The 22,911-nt window shown below is 38.1% G+C and overlaps 1 protein-coding gene across 4 annotated transcripts in view; it reads left to right on the top strand.

Moving 5' to 3' along the window:
- ABLIM2 (actin binding LIM protein family member 2) overlaps positions 1 to 22,911 on the top strand; it is a 470,688-nt gene that overhangs the window by 253,335 nt on the left and 194,442 nt on the right. For all 4 annotated transcript variants that reach the window (XM_053704171.1, XM_053704169.1, XM_053704170.1 and 1 more), the window contains exon 3: positions 12,600 to 12,783. In XM_053704171.1, coding sequence (XP_053560146.1) covers positions 12,600 to 12,783 — 184 coding nt within the window. The remainder of the gene's footprint in view (positions 1 to 12,599; positions 12,784 to 22,911) is intronic.

Below are 22,911 nucleotides of genomic sequence, written 5' to 3'. Positions count from 1 at the left end.
AATACTAGCCAAAAAAACCTAAGCTCCCCATTGCCCTGAAAAGGGCATTTGGATGGGCATTGCCCTTAAAAGGGCAGTTAGCTCTTTTGCGGCCCAAAGTCCCTAACCTAAAAATAAAACCCACCAAATACACCCTTAAAAAAGCCTAACACTAAACCCCTGAAGATCGACTTACAGTTCTGAAGACCGAACATCCATCCTCAAGGAAGCAGCAGAAGTCTTCATCCAACTGGGCCGAAGTCCTCAACGAAGCCGGGAGAGGTCTTCATCTAAGCCGGGCGAAGTGGTCCTCCAGACGGGCAGAAGTCTTCATCTAGATGGCATCTTCTATCTTCATCCATCCGACGCGGAGCGGGTCCATCTTCAAGACATCCGACGCAGAGCATCCTCTTCTGACAACGTCTTCTTACTGAATGACGGTATATGACCATAAAACTCTTAACTACTGACTTTTAAATGCATTAGGACTCTTAACGGGGTAGGGTGTACCGCTCACTTTTTGGCCTCCCAGGACAGACTCGTAATACTGGCGCTATGGAAGTCCCATAGAAAAAAGACTTTACCAAGTTTACTAAGTCGTTTTGCGGTAAGGCCAAAGAAGTGTGCGGTGACCCTAAACCTTCAAGACTCTTAATACCAGAGGGCGTAAAAAAGCAGCGTTAGAACCTGTTAACACTGCTTTTTTACCCTAACGCACAACTTGTAATCTAGCCGAATGTGAGTTTAATTCATCACATCCGTATATTTGCTGTATAGATCTAAATATTGAAGATTATATATCTAAATTTTTTATATCCATCCTCCTCCCGTAGATCGTCCGCCATTGTTTTAGTCCAGTTACATTATTTAGACAACCAATGACACACCAGGCTACTCAGCAACACACCCCTAAAGAAATACGCCCTTCCTACCTTGTGTAACACTGCTCTAGCCTCAATTTTTGCACATGCTCAAGATCCAGTTATGTATTGCATACAGTTATCTAACGCATGTGCAGAGAGAGGAACGTAGGTTGACATGCCAGTGCTGTGACGTGGAAAGGGGTGTTTCAGCTCTCTCGACCGGATGAAGGTAATACCAGGAAGTAATGCATGGGGAGGAGCCATGAGCGTTACGACTAATATTAATTTATTATACATACGAACATCGTAATTTAAAAAATATATGGGCAAATTATGTGATCTATATTTGGAGAATAAAAATGTATTGCTCAATTAGTAAAAATTTACCATCACTTTAATTTTTTGTTATACCAAAAATAACTGAGTTTACTGCATTTGGAGGATGAATGGAGAGATAGAGCGAGAGAACAGACATTGGGCTCCATTTATTAAAGCGTCAACTTGATGATTTTGTATGATTTAAGTCCATCCACCATTACCCATGAATAACTATTAAATGCTTGGCATGCAAAGTTCTAATAATTTTTTTTTCATTTTTGTCAAATCCAACATGACTACTGATAACTTTGGGTACATCAATAGAGCGATTAAGCTAAGGTATCAAGCATACATTCTAAATTAAAGGGATACTAAACCCACAAAAAAAATAATTAAAGTATATTGCAGACTTTCTTATATATACGATTTATCATTTTTATCACCATCTCAAAGTGTTTAATACCCCTTTAATGCAAGGAGAATGGAAATTGCTCAATAATGGTGTAGTTTACTGTGACCATTTCAGAACGCTACGTTTTATAAATAGAGCACAGATTCCATTGTGTATTACTTCTTTGGCGCTATTTAATACTTATAAAGTTAAAAACAAATGCATTTTATATATCATACAGAAAATATTAACAAAAAACAACAGGAAAAGATGGCTGCTATTACTTAGAAACATGGATCACGTGGTTTAAATTAACTTAAAGGGATACTAAACCCAAATTTTCTCTTGTTAAGTGTATCCAGTCCACGGATCATCCATTACTTATGGGATATTAACTCCTCCCCAACAGGAAGTGCAAGAGGATTCACCCAGCAGAGCTGCTATATAGCTCCTCCCCTAACTGCCATTACCAGTCATTCTCTTGCACCCAACGACTAGATAGGATGTGTGAGAGGACTATGGTGATTATATTTAGTTTTATACCTTCAATCAAAAGTTTGTTATTTTATAATAGCACCGGAGTGTGTTATTCCTTCTCTGGTAGAATTTGAAGAAGAATCTACCTGAGTTTTTACTATGATTTTAGCCGGCGTAGTTAAGATCATATTGCTGTTTCTCGGCCATCTGAGGAGAGGTAAACTTCAGATCAGGGGACAGCGGGCAGATTAATCTGCAAAGAGGTATGTAGCAGCTTATTATTTTCTGACAATGGAATTGATGAGAAAATTCTGCCATACCGATATAATGTAAACTCAGCCTTAAATGCAGTAGCAGCAGCTGGTATCAGGCTGTCATGTATGTATATTTTACACTTCAGTATTCTGGGGAATGGCACTTCACTGGAATTATACTGTGTGCATAAGACTTTAGCCTAATTTGCAGGGACTGGCAACAGGCTCTTTAATAACACTTAATTTATGTTAAACGTTTTTTGCTGGCATGTAAAATCGTTTCATTTTCTGAGGTACTGGGTGAATAAAATGTTTTGGGCATTATTTTTTCCACTTGGCAGTTGTTTTATTTAATTTATGACAGTTTACTGATCTCTCTCACTGTTGTGTGTGAGGGGGAGGTAAAAAAATTCAGTCAGAAGCTCATTGTATTTCCTGCATGATCCGGTTCATCTCTACAGAACTCAGGGGTCTTCAAAACTTGTTTTGAGGGAGGTAATCTTTCACAGCAGAGCTGTGAGATTGTAGTTGACTGTGATAAAAAACGTTTATTTCTGTAACTTTTTTTTTTTTTTTTTTTTTTCTGCTATCAGGGTTAGTTATCCTTCGCTAATGGGAACAAGCCTTTGCTAAAATTGTGTTTTTTTTACAAAGATTTGATGCTATAACCTTTCAGTTTATTAACTTTCAACTGTCATAACTCTTTCTGTGCTTCTTATAGGCACAGTACGTTTTCATATTATAGTAAATTACTTGAAAAGTATTTCCAAGTTGCTAGTTTATTTGCTAGTGTGTTAAACATGTCTGATTCAGAGGAAGACATCTGTGCTATATGTGCTAATGCCAAAGTGGAGCCCAATAGAAATTTATGTACTAACTGTATTGATGCTACTTTAAATAAAAGTAAATCTGTAAAAAATGAACACATTTCACCAAACAACGAGGGGAGAGTTATGCCGACTAACTCGCCTCACGTGTCAGTACCTGCATCTCCCGCTCGGGGGGTGCGTGATATTGTGGCGCCGAGTACATCTGGGTGGCCATTACAAATCACATTACAGGATATGGCTACTGTTATGACTGAAGTTTTGGCTAAATTACCAGAACTAAGAGGTAAGCGTGATCACTCTGGGGTGAGAACAGAGTGCGCTGATAATGTTAGGGCCATGTCAGATACTGCGTCACAACTTGCAGAACATGAGGACGGAGAGCTTCATTCTGCGGCTGACGGTTCTGATCCAAACAGATTGGATTCAGATATTTCAAATTTTAAATTTAAGCTGGAAAACCTCCGTGTATTACTAGGGGAGGTGTTAGCGGCTCTGAATGATTGTAACACAGTTGCAATACCAGAAAAAATGTGTAGGTTGGATAAATATTTTGCGGTACCGTCGAGTACTGACGTTTTTCCTATACCTAAGAGACTTACTGAAATTGTTACTAAGGAGTGGGATAGACCCGGTGTGCCGTTCTCACCCCCTCCGATATTTAGAAAGATGTTTCCAATAGACACCACCACACGGGACTTATGGCAAACGATCCCTAAGGTGGAGGGAGCAGTTTCTACTTTAGCTAAGCGTACCACTATCCCGGTGGAGGATAGCTGTGCCTTTTCAGATCCAATGGATAAAAAGTTAGAGGGTTACCTTAAGAAAATGTTTGTTCAACAAGGTTTTATATTGCAACCCTTTGCATGCATTGCGCCTGTCACGGCTGCAGCAGCATTTTGGTTTGAGTCTCTGGAAGGGACACTTGAATCAGCTCCATTAGATGAGATTACACACAGGCTTAAAGCTCTTAAGTTAGCTAACTCATTTATTTCAGATGCCGTAGTACATTTAACTAAGCTTACGGCTAAGAATTCCGGATTCGCCATTCAGGCGCGCAGAGCACTGTGGCTAAAATCCTGGTCAGCTGACGTTACTTCTAAGTCTAAATTTCTTAATATACCTTTCAAAGGGCAGACCTTATTCGGGCCCGGATTGAAAGAAATTATCGCTGACATTACAGGAGGTAAAGGCCATGCCCTGCCTCAAGACAGAGCCAAACCTAAGGCTAGACAATCTAATTTTCGTTCCTTTCGGAATTTCAAAGCAGGAGCAGCATCAACTTCCTCTGCTCCAAAACAAGAAGGATCTGTTGCTCGCTACAGACAAGGCTGGAGACCTAACCAGTCCTGGAACAAGGGCAAGCAGGCCAGGAAACCTGCTGGTGCCCCTAAAACAGCATGAATTGAGGGCCCCCGATCCGGGAACGGATCTAGTGGGGGGCAGACTTTCTCTCTTCGCCCAGGCTTGGGCAAGAGATGTCCAGGATCCCTGGGCGCTAGAGATAATATCTCAGGGATACCTTCTGGACTTCAAATACTCTCCCCCAAGAGAGAGATTTCATCTGTCAAGGTTGTCAACAAACCAAATAAAGAAAGAGGCGTTTCTACGCTGCGTACAAGAGCTTTTATTAATGGGAGTAATCCATCCAGTTCCACGGTCGGAACAGGGACAAGGGTTTTACTCAAATCTGTTTGTGGTTCCCAAAAAAGGAGGGAACTTTCAGGCCAATCCTGGATTTAAAGATCCTAAACAAATTCCTAAGAGTTCCATCGTTCAAAATGGAGACTATTCGGACAATTTTACCCATGATCCAAAAGGGTCAGTACATGACCACAGTGGATTTAAAGGATGCTTACCTTCACATACCGATTCACAAAGATCATTACCGGTATCTAAGGTTTGCCTTTCTAGACAGGCATTACCAGTTTGTAGCTCTTCCATTCGGATTGGCTAAGGCTCCGAGAATCTTCACAAAGGTTCTGGGTGCTCTTCTGGCGGTACTAAGACCGCGAGGAATTGCGGTAGCTCCGTACCTAGACGACATTCTGATACAAGCTTCAAGCTTTCAAACTGCCAAGTCTCATACAGAGTTAGTACTGGCATTTCTAAGGTCGCATGGATGGAAGGTGAACGAAAAGAAGAGTTCTCTCTTTCCACTCACAAGAGTTCCCTTCTTGGGGACTCTTATAGATTCTGTAGAAATGAAGATTTACCTGACAGAAGACAGGTTAACAAAGCTTCAAAATGCATGCCGTGTCCTTCATTCCATTCAACACCCGTCAGTAGCTCAATGCATGGAGGTGATCGGCTTAATGGTAGCAGCAATGGACATAGTACCCTTTGCACGCCTACATCTCAGACCGCTGCAATTGTGCATGCTAAGTCAGTGGAATGGGGATTACTCAGACTTGTCCCCTACTCTGAATCTGGATCAAGAGACCAGAAATTCTCTTCTATGGTGGCTTTCTCGGCCACATCTGTCCAGGGGGATGCCATTCAGCAGGCCGGACTGGACAATTGTAACAACAGACGCCAGCCTACTAGGTTGGGGCGCTGTCTGGAATTCTCTGAAGGCTCAGGGACAATGGAATCAGGAGGAGAGTCTCCTACCAATAAACATTCTGGAATTGAGAGCAGTTCTCAATGCCCTTCTGGCTTGGCCCCAGTTAACAACTCGGGGGTTCATCAGGTTTCAGTCGGACAACATCACGACTGTAGCTTACATCAACCATCAGGGAGGGACAAGAAGCTCCCTAGCAATGATGGAAGTATCAAAGATAATTCGCTGGGCAGAGTCTCACTCTTGCCACCTGTCAGCAATCCACATCCCGGGAGTGGAGAACTGGGAGGCGGATTTCTTAAGTCGTCAGACTTTTCATCCGGGGGAGTGGGAACTTCATCCGGAGGTCTTTGCCCAAATACTTCGACGTTGGGGCAAACCAGAGATAGATCTCATGGCGTCTCGACAGAACGCCAAGCTTCCTCGTTACGGGTCCAGATCCAGGGATCCGGGAGCGGTTCTGATAGATGCTTTGACAGCACCTTGGACCTTCGGGATGGCTTATGTGTTTCCACCCTTCCCGATGCTTCCTCGATTGATTGCCAGAATCAAACAGGAGAGAGCATCAGTGATTCTAATAGCGCCTGCATGGCCACGCAGGACTTGGTATGCAGATCTAGTGGACATGTCATCCTGTCCACCTTGGTCGCTACCTCTGAAACAGGACCTTCTGATCCAGGGTCCCTTCAAACATCAAAATCTAATTTCTCTGAAGCTGACTGCTTGGAAATTGAACGCTTGATTTTATCAAAACGTGTTTTTTCTGAGTCAGTTATTGATACCTTAATACAGGCTAGGAAGCCTGTTACCAGAAAGATTTACCATAAGATATGGCGCAAATACTTATATTGGTGCGAATCCAAGAGTTACTCATGGAGTAAGGTTAGGATTCCGAGGATATTGTCTTTTCTACAAGAAGGTTTAGAAAAGGGTTTATCCGCTAGTTCCTTAAAGGGACAGATTTCAGCTCTGTCCATTCTTTTACACAAACATCTGTCAGAAGTTCCGGACGTTCAAGCTTTTTGTCAGGCTTTAGCTAGGATCAAGCCTGTGTTTAAAACTGTTGCTCCACCATGGAGTTTGAACTTAGTTCTTAATGTTTTACAGGGGGTTCCGTTTGAACCCCTTCATTCCATTGATATCAAGTTGTTATCTTGGAAAGTTCTGTTTTTAATGGCGATTTCCTCGGCTCGAAGAGTCTCTGAGTTATCTGCCTTACATTGTGATTCTCCTTATCTGATTTTTCATTCAGACAAGGTAGTTCTGCGTACTAAACCTGGGTTCCTACCTAAGGTGGTCACTAACAGGAATATCAATCAAGAGATTGTGGTTCCATCTTTGTGTCCTAATCCTTCTTCGAAAAAGGAACGTCTGCTACACAATCTAGATGTAGTCCGTGCCCTGAAATTTTATCTACAGGCAACTAAGGATTTTCGACAAACGTCTTCCCTGTTTGTCGTTTATTCTGGTCAGAGGAGAGGTCAAAAAGCTTCGGCTACCTCTCTCTCCTTTTGGCTTCGTAGCATAATACGGTTAGCCTATGAGACTGCTGGACAGCAGCCTCCTGAAAGAATTACAGCACATTCTACTAGAACTGTGGCTTCCACTTGGGCCTTTAAGAATGAGGCTTCTGTTGAACAGATTTGCAAGGCTGCAACTTGGTCTTCTCTTCATACTTTTTCCAAATTTTACAAATTTGACACTTTTGCTTCTTCGGAGGCTGTTTTTGGGAGAAAGGTTCTTCAGGCAGTGGTTCCTTCCGTATAAAGAGCCTGCCTGTCCCTCCCGTCATCCGTGTACTTTAGCTTTGGTATTGGTATCCCATAAGTAATGGATGATCCGTGGACTGGATACACTTAACAAGAGAAAACATAATTTATGCTTACCTGATAAATTTATTTCTCTTGTAGTGTATCCAGTCCACGGCCCGCCCTGTCACTTTAAGGCAGGTAATTTTTCCATTAAACTACAGTCACCACTGCACCCTATGGTTTTCCTTTCTCTGCATGTTTTCGGTCGAATGACTGGTAATGGCAGTTAGGGGAGGAGCTATATAGCAGCTCTGCTGGGTGAATCCTCTTGCACTTCCTGTTGGGGAGGAGTTAATATCCCATAAGTAATGGATGATCCGTGGACTGGATACACTACAAGAGAAATAAATTTATCAGGTAAGCATAAATTATGTTTTTTCTTTAACAATTCAGATAGAGCATGCAATTTTAAGCAACTTTCTAATTTACTCCTATTATCAATTATTCTTAGTTCTCTTGCTATCTTTATTCAAAAAGCAGGAATATAAAGCTTAGGAGCCAACCCATTTTTGGTTCAGCACCTGGGTTAAGCTTGCTTATTGGTGCCTAAATGTAGCCACCAATAAGCAAGCGCTATCCAGGGTGCTGAACCTAAAATGGGCCAGCTCCTAAATAAAGATAGCAAGAGTACGAAGATAAATTAATCATAGTAGTAAATTAAGAAATAGTAGCCATCCTCTCCATTTTTTTTTGTTAATATTTTCTGTATGATATATAAAATGCATTTGTTTTTAACTTTAAAGTATTAAATAGCGCCAAAAAAGTAATATACAATGGAATTTGTACTCTATTTATAAAACGTAGCGTTCTGAAATGGTCACAGTAATCTACATTATTGAGCAATTTCCATTCTCCCTGCATTAAAGGGGTATTAAACACTTTAAGATGGTGATATAAAATGATAAATCGTATATATAAGAAAGTCTGCAATATACTATAATAAAAAAAAAATTGTCCCCTTTTCCTGTAATCTCATTCTGAAATTGTAAGCTTTTCAGTTCCTGTTAGAAATGGAAGTGCAGAAAACTGTTATTCCACACAGCCATTGGCTGCTCACTCTAGTGATCTATTTATAACTGTCCCTAATTGGCCACAGCAGAGAAAGTAACCTAAGTTACAACATGGCAGCTCACATTGTTTTATAGACATTAAAACTTTACACTTATTTTGTCTCTATTTAAACAACTAATGAAACAATACATCTACATTTTATTCTCAAACAAATATTTTCTTTGAATGCATCATTCTACGTAGCATTTTCAGTATTTAGTGTTTAATGTCCCTAGCTAAACATGAGCATAAATGTATTCATGTTTAAAAGAGCACTACACAAGAGCAAGCACAGGGCTGTAGGTTTAAGATGAGTATGAAAAAGAATGTTTCCTTTTTATACCTATTCAAATGCTATCAATGGAGACAGCAACCCATCCACCTGGGGCACGGATTCATCATGGACCGCCAATCCCAGTATACACAATGAAAGATAATGGAATCCAGGCTCTTGTCAAACATAATAAAACTTCTTTATTGCTTCCACATCATGGGGAAAAGGACAATATTTCAAGCCCTATGTTGGGCTCTTAGTCATGACAAGAGGCTGCAATCCATTGTATTTCATTGCCTTTTTATACCTGACACTCTCGTTGTTTATTTTAAGATATAATTTTATTCCCCATTGCTTTCTATGGTATTTGCAAGATCTAAGGTCATGGATTTGAAGTTATGTCCGCGGCATCGTTTGTCGCGCGAACAATCTAGTTGACTGCTTGATATCTCAGAAACCTGGCGGATTAATGATCGCTACACGTGTAATACGTGCGGAGATGTATCAAATCAAACCTTGTAGATTAAAATTCAATCGCAATGAGATGCGTAGCATTTTGAGACGCTTGAATGCTTAATAACTTTGTAAAGCAAAAAATTCATCTAAAATGACGCAGAGATTAGACAAATTGAAAGTTGAAGATTTGATAAATGCAGCCCATTGTGCGGGAGAGCAGATTTTTTTTTGTTTGTTTTCCGGGTGAAAGAAGAGTAACTGCGTGTTGTACAGGGAAAATTAATATATATATATATACTTTTGGAAGGAAGGAACCACTCTTCTGATTGACAGGAAAGAATAAGTGAAATAAATGTATAGGGGTATATAGAATGGTAGATAGATGCATAGATTATAGATAGATAGATAGATAGATAGATAGATAGATAGATAGATAGATAGATAGTTTGTTTGCTTCAGCATTTTATACTACTATATTCAATAAAGCTTTTATTTATTTTATTTAGCTTTTATTTAGCTGAAATACCCTCTACACATCCTTGAGGACAAAGTAATTAAGAGCCAACCTGCTCCTTCTCTACAGCCTTGCTTTGCATGTTTTTCTGGAATTTAAATATGGACCCCACAACATATGTTTCGCATGCTTGCACAGATATGAGTCTTTTATCAGAGCCAGCTCATACCCAGTGTAGACTTCATCAGTGGCGGCTGGGGAATTTTTAAATGAAATACATTTTTATTGAAGTATTATCTGTACATAAAAATAGACAAAACATTCTTTGGAGACAGAGCGACATGATAACCGACATTTCAACAATACAGCTAGTAATAAACATTTTGCCATGTATTCCAGAAAGATGCTAAAACATTTTCCTTAATAAAGCTCTAAGGACTCTCTAAATGTTAATAACAGTGAATCTTATCTGCCGTCGTGCTTTGAAAATCTGAGGAGGGTTGGGACAGATCATCATCCCAACACCTACAAATAAATTATGAAGATCTTGTTTTAAGAAGAGGAAGAAGAAGCGTTGAAGACACAGGAGGAAAAGAAAAGGAGAAGTGGTGAAAAAGAAATATAAGGAAGAAGAGCCTTCTGACCAGGACACACCCAAGGAAGTTTCTAGTAATAATGATAATTCACTGAGCAGCCAACTGGCATATAGCTATATGTAAGAACTCTGTATCATTGAGTCCAGTGACTGTTTTGGACTGAATTAAATTGAGTCATATTTGATCCAATAATACCAGACTCTTTGGAAAGCCTCCTGATTGTGCTGACATGTTGTAGAAATGCCTAATTTTATGTAAAATTTCGTTCCAGGATGGAGCCCCTTCTGTCCAATATCTGGCTATACATATATGTGTCGCTGTGCATAAAATCCTGATAAATTGGTTGATATCTTTGTTAAATTGCCTTAGGCGTTCATGCAATAATGGATCATGGTCAGTTGAATGGGGCTATCTAGGATCCTACTTAAAAAGAGTGATAATTTATTCCATATGAGAACAATCCCACCACAAATGTTTGTACGTTCCCTCAACTTCACAACCTCTGTAACATAGTTTGGACCCCCGTCTAGTCGTATGGGAAGTAATGATAGGAGTGAGATAGGCTGGTGAATTTTTAAAGGGACATGAAACCCATTTTTTTTTTTATGATTCAGATAGCTCATGCAATTTTAAAGTGCCAGTAAAACTAAAAAATAATGTTATATAATTCTGCACATATACAGAGCAGGAGCGAGCTGCATTGAATGTAATGGCGCGGTCGGGCCGGGGTGTGACTAAACAGCTGGCCCGATGCGCTCTGAGGGAAAACCTGACCCGCTCAGTAGAGCACAGAGGGCGGGTCTGGAAAACCCTCTTTTGTAATAAAAAATCACTGGATATATTATGTAATAAAAAACTATGTGCAGAATTATATAACATTATTTTTTAGGTTTACTGGTACTTTAAGCAACTTTTAAATGTACTTCTATTATGAAATGTGCGTCAATATCTTGGTATCCTTTGTTGAAGGAGCAACTATGTACTACTGGGAGCTAGCTGAACACATCTGGTGAACCAATAAAAAAGGGGCATTTATGTGCAGCCATCAATCAGCATCTAGCTCCTAGTAATGTATTGCTGCTCCTTAGCCTACCTATGTTTGGGTTTTATGCTCCTTTAAGGGTATCTGATTTGTCAGCTTTCTTTTATGTCCACATTATTTGGTTAGCCATCAGGACAGGGAATGACTATCAAACTTCTCCGATTTTCTACCTAAGGGGTTTCTAAAGAGAACAGTAATCTGGATGCCCTCCTTTATGTTCAAAGGTTCAATTTTCAAAGAAGAGGTTACTGCAGATGCTAAATGTGGTTAGAACACTGAGATTCTGTTTACAGGCTACTAAAGATTTACGTCAGGTCTTTAGCTCGTTGTCCTGATCTCGGGTAACATAAGGTTCAGAAGGTTACTTCTGTTTTTTTAGCCTTATGGTTTTGGAAGGAAGGTTCTTCAGGCGTATTTCCTGGTAAATAGGTGCCTGCCTTTCCTTTTTTTCCCTCCAGTTTTCCTTGGTGGACTCCACAGCTTGGGTATAAGGATTTTCTTGGACTATCACCACCTTAGAAAAAAAAACAAAATCTATTCTTACCTGATAAATTCCTTTCTTTCTTTCTTGATGGTGATAGTCCACTAACCTGCCCAATTTGGTTGGCGACTTGGTGGCAGTTCTAGTTTGCGCCTCTTTACCCTACTATCTTACTTCCTCGTCCTATCCTTGGCTATACATACCACTGGGAGGGAAAGGGAAATAGGAGAGATACTTAAAACTCTGGTGTGGGGGTGTATTTGCCTCCTCCTGGTGAACAGGAGATGAATTCCCAGAAGGATTTTCGTGGACTATCACCACCAAGAAAGAATGGAATTTATCAGGTAAGAATAAATTATGTATTTTTTAATGATGAACGATTCATCATGAACAATTTTTTTTCTGTTAAGTTATATTATGTCCGTTATTTGAATGCATGGTATGTAGTTTGGATAGCGGCACTTTCATCAGGCTGGAAAAGTATGGAAAAAAAAGCTTAAAAGTCTGTAGTATGTTTACCATTTATAAATAACAATAAGCCAACGTACACATGCTTGTCAAAGTTGTCATAGTTATGACACATCCGTTTACATCTTCAAAATATTATGCTTTGCATTTGTAAACAAATTGTTATAGTCCTTTATGCCTTTATGCTGTTTCTTTATTATCTATACCCCATGTGTTCAATCACTTTCTGGAACAATAAAAGTAATATAACAAACCTGCTAATACAGATACATACCTGTCATTTCTTCTCTTATAGTGTGCGGATGTGACCTTGCCCAGGGAGGCTTTTTTGTGAGAGAGGGGGATTACATATGTACTGAGGATTATCAGAAACTCTACGGAACACGTTGCCTCAGTTGCGATGCATTCATTGAGGGAGAAGTTGTTTCTGCCCTAGGAAAAACTTATCATCCCAGTTGTTTTGTGTGTGCTCTATGTAGGTAAGTGTTTCTCACAAACTAACTTTTTTTAACCAACATTTGTTTTGTTCCATTTTGTTGGGCATTTAACTCATGATATTAGTCAAATGTCTGTAAAAATGTCATGCAACAGTGAGATAAATTAAACTAATATTTATGGTTAAGTATTGTTGAAATATGATTTCTATGGTTCACCTTTAATTTATTATAAAATCATACTTACGAAACTTAAAGGGACATGAAACCCATTTTTTTCCCTTTCATTATTCAGATAGAGAATACAATTTTAAAAAAGTCTCCAATTTACTTCTATTATCAAATGTGCTTCGTTCTCATATTATTCATTGTTGAAGAGATATCTAGATAGTTATTGTGCACATATCTTTAGGACTACATGACAGGAAATAGTGCTGCCATCTAGTGCTCTTGCCAATGTATAACCTTTTTGCAAAACTGCTGCAATAAAGTACTGCAAGCACATGCACACCCCTGAGCTTACCTTCCTGCTTTTCAACAAAAGATACCAAAAATAAACAAAGACAAATTTATAATAGAAATAAATTGGAAAGTTGTTTAAAATTATATAATCTATCTGAATCATAAAAGTATAAAACATGGGTTTTATGTACCTTTAATAATTAAATGGGCTGATGGCTATAACTAATGTATTTATATAATTTAAATATATTAAGCTACCAATTCGTTGACCTTAAAGGGACATTAAACAGTAAATAAACTCTACATATGTATTCAAAGCAAATATTCTGAAAATAATATATGTGTATATTTTCAAATTATATTAGTTAATTAAATATTGAAGAAATATGTGGAAAGTTTTAGTTTCTATATAGAAATTTAGATTCTATAAATTAACAAGAGCCCCCATGTTGAAACCTAGGATTCACTTATCTAATCGCACACACAGAAAAAAATAGGGACAAATAAGGTGTGTAAGCAATAACTAGGAGGAATATAGTGATGTGAAAATAGTTTTATTTATCAAGGTTTAAAGTTCCTTTAACATTGCTATATTGGACACTTTTAGTGCCTAATTATCCTCAACAGAAAAGATGAGATAAACACATAATGACAGTGATCAGAAAGTATATATAATAGCAATGCTGTCTAAAAACACTGGCCTAGATTACGAGTTTTGCGTTAACAGGGGTGCGGTGCTAACGAGCAGTTTATGCTCACTGCTCACTTACAGACAGTGCTGGTATTACGGGTTTTTACAAACCCGGCGTTAACCGCAAAAAAGTGAGCGTAGAACAAAATTTAGCTCCACATCTCACCTCAATACTAGCGCTGCTTACGTTAGAGTTGAGCTGGTAAAATGTGCTCGTGCACGATTTCCCCATAGGAATCAACGGGGAGAGCCGGCTGAAAAAAAACCTTACTCCTGCAAAAAAGCAGTGTAAAGCTCCTAACACAGCCCCATTGATTCCTATGGGGAAAATACATTTATGTCTACACCTAACACCCTAACATGAACCCCGAGTCTAAACACCCCTAGTCTTACACTTATTAACCCCTAATATGCCGCACCCAACATCGCCGACACCTGCATTATATTATTAACCCCTAATCTGCCACTCCGGACACCGCTGCCACCTACAATATACTTATGAAACCCTAATCTGCTGCCCCCAACATCGCTGACACCTACATTATATTTATTAACCCCTAATCTGCTGCCCCCAATGTTGCTGCAACCTAACTACATTTATTAACCCCTAATCTGCCGCCCCCAACGTCGCCACCACTATAATAAACATATTAACCTCTAAACCTAAGTCTAACCCTAGTACAAAGAAAAAGAGAGATGTGTGTATGCGCTGAACAGCTCTGGGGATGATGAATATTCTATAAATATATATTAGTATATTTAGAGATATGAATTATGAAGGTATATATTATGAAAACACTTTGTGTGGCATAAAAATATAGTGTAGATGTTACAGAGTCTACCTGTGCGACTAGTTTAAATCTAATATCCAAGCAACTAAAATGAATCAAATATCAAAGCAATATGTATATCAAAATAAAATTTATTTATCTTAATTAAAATAACAATGAAATATTGTCTACTGATACTATGATATTATGACCGGTCATATATAGTAACAAACTCTATGCTAAAACATAAAAAATAAGCTAAAAATAGCTGACTATTTGTGCAGCTCAGTCTAAAATTATATTGGGATAGTAGCCCTATATGAGAGAGTAAATCCACCTATGGAATCTTGGCTTTTATAACAGTGAAAGTTCCGTTTGGGAAAGAGGTAGATATCAAACTACCTAGGGATGAAGTATTATTATGGCTCCGTTATAGGAGTAAACAGGTGTTAAAAGTCCCGTATGGAGATATTGAAAGTTCCGTAATTGGCAGTTTCTGTGAAAATAAGTTGATACCTTCTTTTAGGAATAACTTACTGACAACCACGCTGCAGGACCGCTACACCTCTATGGTGCCTACCTGCTCTTTAGTCGAGCTGAATCCTCCGTCAGGGTATGGCACAGGTGTCCGGCGCGGCTCACTACAGCTGGTGACGTCAGGAACGCTGGATGCGTGTCGAATGTAGGTCCGGTCTCGATGAAAAAATAATCCCAACGAATCCTTTGCAATCCTTGTAGATAATTATATATTCTCACTTTGTAATTGTTCTTCTAGGTCCATCAACGCGTTTCACCATATAGAATGGCTTTATCTTGATAAAGCCATTCTATATGGTGAAACGCGTTGATGGACCTAGAAGAACAATTACAAAGTGAGAATATATAATTATCTACAAGGATTGCAAAGGATTCGTTGGGATTATTTGATCCACTTCCAATACTCTGCGCAGAGTTTTTTTCATCGAGACCGGACCTACATTCGACACGCATCCAGCGTTCCTGACGTCACCAGCTGTAGTGAGCCGCGCTGGACACCTGTGCCATACCCTGACGGAGGATTCAGCTCGACTAAAGAGCAGGTAGGCACCATAGAGGTGTAGCGGTCCTGCAGCGTGGTTGTCAGTAAGTTATTCCTAAAAGAAGGTATCAACTTATTTTCACAGAAACTGCCAATTATGGAACTTTCAATATCTCCATACGGGACTTTTAACACCTGTTTACTCCTATAACGGAGCCATAATAATACTTCATCCCTAGGTAGTTTGATATCTACCTCTTTCCCAAACGGAACTTTCACTGTTATAAAAGCCAAGATTCCATAGGTGGATTTACTCTCTCATATAGGGCTACTATCCCAATATAATTTTAGACTGAGCTGCACAAATAGTCAGCTATTTTTAGCTTATTTTTTATGTTTTAGCATAGAGTTTGTCACTATATATGACCGGTCATAATATCATAGTATCAGTAGACAATATTTCATTGTTATTTTAATTAAGATAAATAAATTTTATTTTGATATACATATTGCTTTGATATTTGATTCATTTTAGTTGCTTGGATATTAGATTTAAACTAGTCGCACAGGTAGACTCTGTAACATCTACACTATATTTTTATGCCACACAAAGTGTTTTCATAATATATACCTTCATAATTCATATCTCTAAATATACTAATATATATTTATAGAATATTCATCATCCCCAGAGCTGTTTAGCGCATACACACATCTCTCTTTTTCTTTGTACCAGTTCTTGCATTATCTGCTTTATGGGAGCAGATTAGTGTGTATTGCAAGGGGCAGATTTGCGCACCATATACCCAACACTTTTTTACTAAGTCTAACCCTAACCACCCTAACTTAAATATAATTTAAATATATCTAAATAAAATTACTACAATTACCTAAATAATTCCTATTTAAAACTAAATACTTACCTATAAAATAAATCCTAAAATAGCTACAATATATTTAATAGTTACATTGTAGCTAGCTTAGGGTTTATTTTTATTTTATAGGCAACTTTGTATTAATTTTAACTAGGTACAATAGTTATTAAATAGTTATTAACTATATTTTAATAACTACCTAGTTAAAATAAAGACAAATTTACCTGTAAAATAAAACCTAACCTAAGTTACAATTACACCTAACACTACACTACAATTAAATTAAATACCTAAATTAAATACAATTAATTACAATTAAATAAAATTATCTAAAGTACAAAAACCCCCCCACTAAATTACAGAAAATAATAAACAAATTACAAGATTTTTAAACTAATTACACCTAATCTAATCCCCCTAACAAAATAAAAAGCCCCCCCAAAATAAAAAAGCCCTACCCTACACTAAATTACAAATAGCCCTTAAAAGGGCCTTTTGCGGGGCATTGCCCCAAAGTAATCAGCTCTTTTACCTGAAAAAAAATTACAATTCCCCCCCAACATTAAAACCCACTACCCACACAACCAACCCTACTCTAAAACCCACCCTATCCCCCCTTAAAAAAACCTAACACTAACCCCCTGAAGATCACCTTACTGGGAGACGTCGTCACCCAACCGGGCCGAAGTCCTCAACGAAGCCGAGAGAACTCTTCATCCAAGCCGGGCGAAGTGGTCCTCCAGACGGGCAGAAGTCTTCATCCAGACGGCATCTTCTATCTTCATCCATCCGGCGCGGAGCGGGTCCATCTTCAAGACATCCGACGCGGAGCATCCTCTTCTTCTGATGGCTAAACACAGAATGAAGGTTCCTTTAAATGACGTCATCCAAGATGACGTCCCTTCAATTCCGAATCATCCAATAGGATTGAGCTGGCATTCTATTGGCTGTTCCAATCAGCCAATAGAATGCCAGTTCAATCCTATTGGATGATTGCATCAGCCAATAGGATTTTTTCTACCTTAATTCCGATTGGCTGATAGAATTGAAGGGACGCCATCTTGGATGACGTCATTTAAAGGAACCTTCATTCTGTGTTTAGCCGTTGGAAGAAGAGGATGCTCCGCGTCAGATGTCTTGAAGATGGACCCGCTCCGCGCCAGATGGATGAAGATGCCTTCTGGATGAAGACTTCTGCCCGTCTGGATGACCACTTCGCCCGGCTTGGATGAAGACTTCTCCCGGCTTCGTTGAGGACTTTGGCCCAGTTGGGTGAAGACGTTTCCCAGTAAGGTGATCTTCAGGGGGTTAGTGTTAGTTTTTTTTTAAGGGGGGATTCGGTGGGTTTTAGAGTAGGGTTGGTTGTGTGGGTGGTGGGTTTTAATGTTGGGGGGGGATTTGTAATTTTTTTTTCAGGTAAAAGAGCTGATTACTTTGGGGCAATGCCCCGCAAAAGGCCCTTTTAAGGGCTATTTGTAATTTAGTGTAGGGTAGGGCTTTGCTTTTTTTATTTTGTTAGGGGGATTAGATTAGGTTTAATTAGTTTAAAAATCTTTTAATTTGTTTATTATTTTCTGTAATTTAGTGTTTGTTTGTTTTGTACTTTAGATCATTTTATTTAATTATAATTAATTGTATTTAATTTAGCTAATTAATTTAATTGTAGTGTAGTGTTAGGTGTAATTGTAACTTAGGTTAGGTTTTATTTTACAGGTAAATTTGTCTTTATTTTAACTAGGTAGTTATTAAATGGTTAATAACTATTTAATAACTATTGTACCTAGTTAAGATAAATACAAAGTTGCCTGTAAAATAAAAATCAACCCTAAGCTAGATACAATGTAACTATTAGTTATATTGTAGCTAGCTTAGGGTTTATTTTATAGGTAAGTATTTAGTTTTAAATAGGAATTATTTAGTTAATTGTCGTAATTTTATTTAGATTTAAGTTAGGTGGGGTTAGGGTTAGACTTAGGTTTAGGGGTTAATAACTTTATTATAGTGGCGGCGGGAGTGCGGTGGTTTAGGGGTTAATATATTTATTATAGTGGCGGCAATGTCCGATTCGGCAAATTAGGGGTTAAAATATTTATTTTAGTGTTTGCGATGCGGGAGGGCCTCGGTTTAGGGGTTAATAGGTAGTTTATGGGTGTTAGTGTACTTTTTAGCACATTAGTTAAGAGTTTTATGCTACGGCGTTGTAGTGTAAAACTCTTAACTACTGACTTTAAAATGCGGTACCAGTCTTGACAGGAGAGGGTCTACCGCTCACTTTTTGTCAGACTCGTAATACCGGCCCTATGCAAGTCCCATTGAAAATATAGGATACACAATTGACGTAAGTGGATTTGCGGTATTTCCGAGTCTGGCCAATAAAGTGAGCGGTACACCTGTACCGGCAAGACTCATAATACCAGCGGGCGTTAAAAAGCAGCGCTGGGACCGGCCAACGCTGCTTTTTAAGCCTAACGCAAGACTTGTAATCTAGCCGACTGTTAATAATGCATCAGTGTAAGGATCTTTATTCAACACATCTAAGACTGGTTTGCCAGTAGATGAGTTAAACAGGATGGCAATTTCAGGACATAAAGAGCCCACCTGACACCACTTACTATATAAACAAACTTTTGTGGCAGGACACTACTCATTAGAAGGATTTGTGTCCACCACATTTTTGGGGCTTAACACCATCTGAGGGCGAAGAGATTATTTGACATAGTAAAAAAAAAATAAAAAAAAATAAGAGCTTTCATTATTTGTTTTGCCCATTTTTCAGTAATTTAAATCTAAAAATTTTAATTCTTCCAGTGCCTCCAGAGAGAACAACACTCAATAGGCTTTTCAAATGGTGTGTAGATTTTTATATGTAGATTTATATGTAGATTTTTTGTAATGTTGTGATCAATTTCTTATGCATGTTAACTAAATTTATTTAATGTTTCTTTGATAACCACCAAATTGGCATTATTTTTTATTAGCAGTATATTATTGATGCTAGCATTACAAAGCATTGTTCTTCATCCACACTTCATTGGGTGTCAATTTTACAGTAGTTACCAAGGTCCCCCAGAGCTTGTGTATGTGATTGTAGATGGAATCATTTGACCTTCATTTTTTTACCAATATGAGGGTGAGAACTGGCTAACTTGTGGTCACCAAAACCTGTGGTGTGATGTTCAGGTCACATGTGCCCCAGATAAATGTATTACATTTTGTTTTGGTTATTACAAAAGAGAATTAAAGGGACAGTCTAGTCAAAATTAAACTTTCATGATTCAGATAGAGCATGCAATTTTAAAGGGACAGTCTACATTAAAATTGTTATTGTTTAAAAAGATAGATAATGCCTTTACTACCCATTCCCCAGCTTTACACAACCAACATTGTTAGATTAATATAATTTGTAACATTTAAACCTATAATTTCCTGCCTGTTTCAAAGCCACTACAGACAGCCTCTTATCACATGCATTTTTATTGACTTTTCACAGACTGCTAGTTCATGTGGCCATATAGATAACATTATGTTCACGCACATGGAGATATTTAAGAGTCAGCACAACACAGCACTAAATGCAAATCAATAGATGATAAATACAAAGTCATGTGATCAGGGGGGATCAGAAGATGCTTAGATACAAGGTAATCACAGAGGTAAAAAGTATATTAATATAGCTGTGTTGGTTATGCAAAACTGGGGAATGGATAATAAAGGGATTATGTATCTTTTAAAACAATACAAATTCTATTGTAGACTGTCCCTTTAAGCAACTTTCTAATTTACTCCTATTATCAAATTTTCTACGCTCTCTTGGTATCTTTATTTTAATGTAAGCTTAGAAGCCGGCCCATTTTTGATTCAGCGCCAATCAGAAAGTGCTACCCAGGTTCTGAATAAAAAATGGGCTTGCTCCTATACTTACAATTCTACTTTTTCAAATAAAGATGCCAATAGAATGAAGCAAACTTGATAATAGGAGTAAATTAGAAAGTTGTTTAAAATTGCATGCTCTATCTGAATCATGAAAGTTTAATTTTGACTAGACTATCCCTTTAATGTTTGTTCAGGATAGGACTCTAACCCTCAGCCCATTTTGATTACATCTAGGGACTGAACTCCTATGATGATCCCCCAGTAGAAGACCACTGATACTTATTGAATTGCTGTAGGTTTTTATATATAGTTTTTATAGTGTATGTTAACTACATTATTTTATTAATTTCTCAGTAAGAGTGTAGCACCACGTTCACTTAAAGGTACAGTAAAGTCAAAATTAGACTTTCATGATTCAGATAAAATATGATTTTAAACAGCTTTACAGTTTAGTTCTATTATCTAATTTATTTTGATCTCTTGGTACCCTTTGTTGAAAAGCATATCTGAGAGATAGCTGCTGATTAGTGCTAAATGTTGTACCATTGTCATTAGATGTGTTTGTATTTAAGTGATGATGTCACATGCACAGTAAAGCAGTAGACATGTGCGATTCGATTTGGTCCGAACGAATTTGTCGAATTCGGAGATTCGGATTGATTCGAATTTCCGAATTGCGGTAGTACCGAATCTACCGAATAAATCTGAATCGATTCGAATTTATTTGGTAGATTCGGATGGATTCGGATGGCCGTGTACTACACTAGTATTGTACAGTATACTAGTGTAATACACAGCACATCCCACTTAACACTGACCGAAATTCCGAATCGATTCGAAACGAATTGAACCGAATTTTTCACGAATCCGAAAGAATCCGAATTAATCCGAAACAAATTCATTCGATTTCTTCCGAATTCGAATCGATCCGAACCGAAATTCGAATCGATCAAAACCGAATTTTTCGAAGCTGCACAAGTCTATAAAGCAGTGCCAAGCTGTGCTATTGCATATTAATAGAATTAAAGGGATAGAAGGTCAAGTGAAATGTGCATTTACATTTTAAAAAGAAGCATTTTGCAATATACTTCAATTGGCAAAAATGTGGCATATGCACATATGCTGTGAGTGTCCCATGCATCAACATTAAAACACTGCACCTTCTCAGACAGTGAGTAGTGGCTTGTATAAAGTCTTCACTGATGCAGTACACACCACAGCCAGCTGTCTGAGCAGGCATGGTGTTTGAATCCTGATCCTCTAGTAACTTGTAGCATATGTGCATATGCCACTGAAACAGTAATATGTTTTACTGGAAGCATGTTTACTAATGGAAGTATATTGCATAAATGCTTCTACTTAAAACTGAAATACATTCACTTTAATCAGTGTAAGTTAAATATATTACCTTGATTAACATTTCTCATTCTTGAAAAATATTACACTAATATGATCAATTAATTTCACATTTAGTATTAAGTAGAGATGTGCATTTGTCTCCTTCATAAGGAAACATATGCCAAAGATGGTCAGATTTGTTCTTGTGAAAGTGCAACACACTAAGATATGGATTTGCACAAATCTTAGTGTTTTTCATTCTCACAAGAAGAAAATAGTCGAAGGTCGCTGGCGGTCGCCACCTTCTGCATTTGGAGGCGACTGCATCATGTCTACTATATAGTATATTAGTAATTGCAGCCTCAATCAGTCTATAAGCGCTTTACTTGCAAAAAGGCTTTTTGCTTTCTGACCGAATTGGTTTCTCAAGTGATCACAATGCCATATTGTTTCTTTTGTTAAAACCCCACCCTGAAACAAGTTCTCAACTAAAAAGCTTCTGAAAAGGATTTTTCATGTGTTAAGCACCTGTTTTCGAATTAGAAACTGGAAGTTCTCTCCGAAAAATGATACAATAGTCCATTCTTAACCCTTTGCGGTCCTTTGTAGGAATATATCCGATTTAGCGCATGCGTTTAAATGTCGGATATATTTTCCGACTTTGACGCTTTTGAATTTCACAGCTAAAGAGTGACATCTAGCGGTGACTTGCTATTTAGCTGTGTAATTCAAAAAATTGCAGCAAAAATTAAATAAGACCTGCCGGCCGCACAATTTAAACATTTAAAGGACCGGAAAGGGTTAAGGTTTCAGCAAAGCTCTATTCATTTAACCCCTTTGTTCACTCTGAAAGAAAAAATACTCATTTGCATGTGTGACATTAACTTATTTTTATCACATTACATTCTCAACACTCAATTCCAAAGCCTTCATTATGGAACTCACTGTCACGAATGCTTGTTCCAGTTAACAAGTTTTACAATGTAGGGGCAGGCAGTTTGAAAGGCACTCATTACCGTGTTTGGATTTAGCATGCATGGAATCACATCCCCAATAAAAACCCAGTCACAAAGGCTCAATCTCACTTAAGAGTTTCATAGAAAGATACAATCGGGCCGATTTATGAAAGTGCGAGCGGACATGATA

This window comes from Bombina bombina, chromosome 2 (assembly GCF_027579735.1).
Source record: "Bombina bombina isolate aBomBom1 chromosome 2, aBomBom1.pri, whole genome shotgun sequence".
In the NCBI taxonomy this organism is placed as follows: domain Eukaryota; kingdom Metazoa; phylum Chordata; class Amphibia; order Anura; family Bombinatoridae; genus Bombina; species Bombina bombina.
The sequence above is the reverse complement of the archived record's forward strand: the minus strand, read 5'-3'. Positions and strand labels throughout refer to the sequence as shown.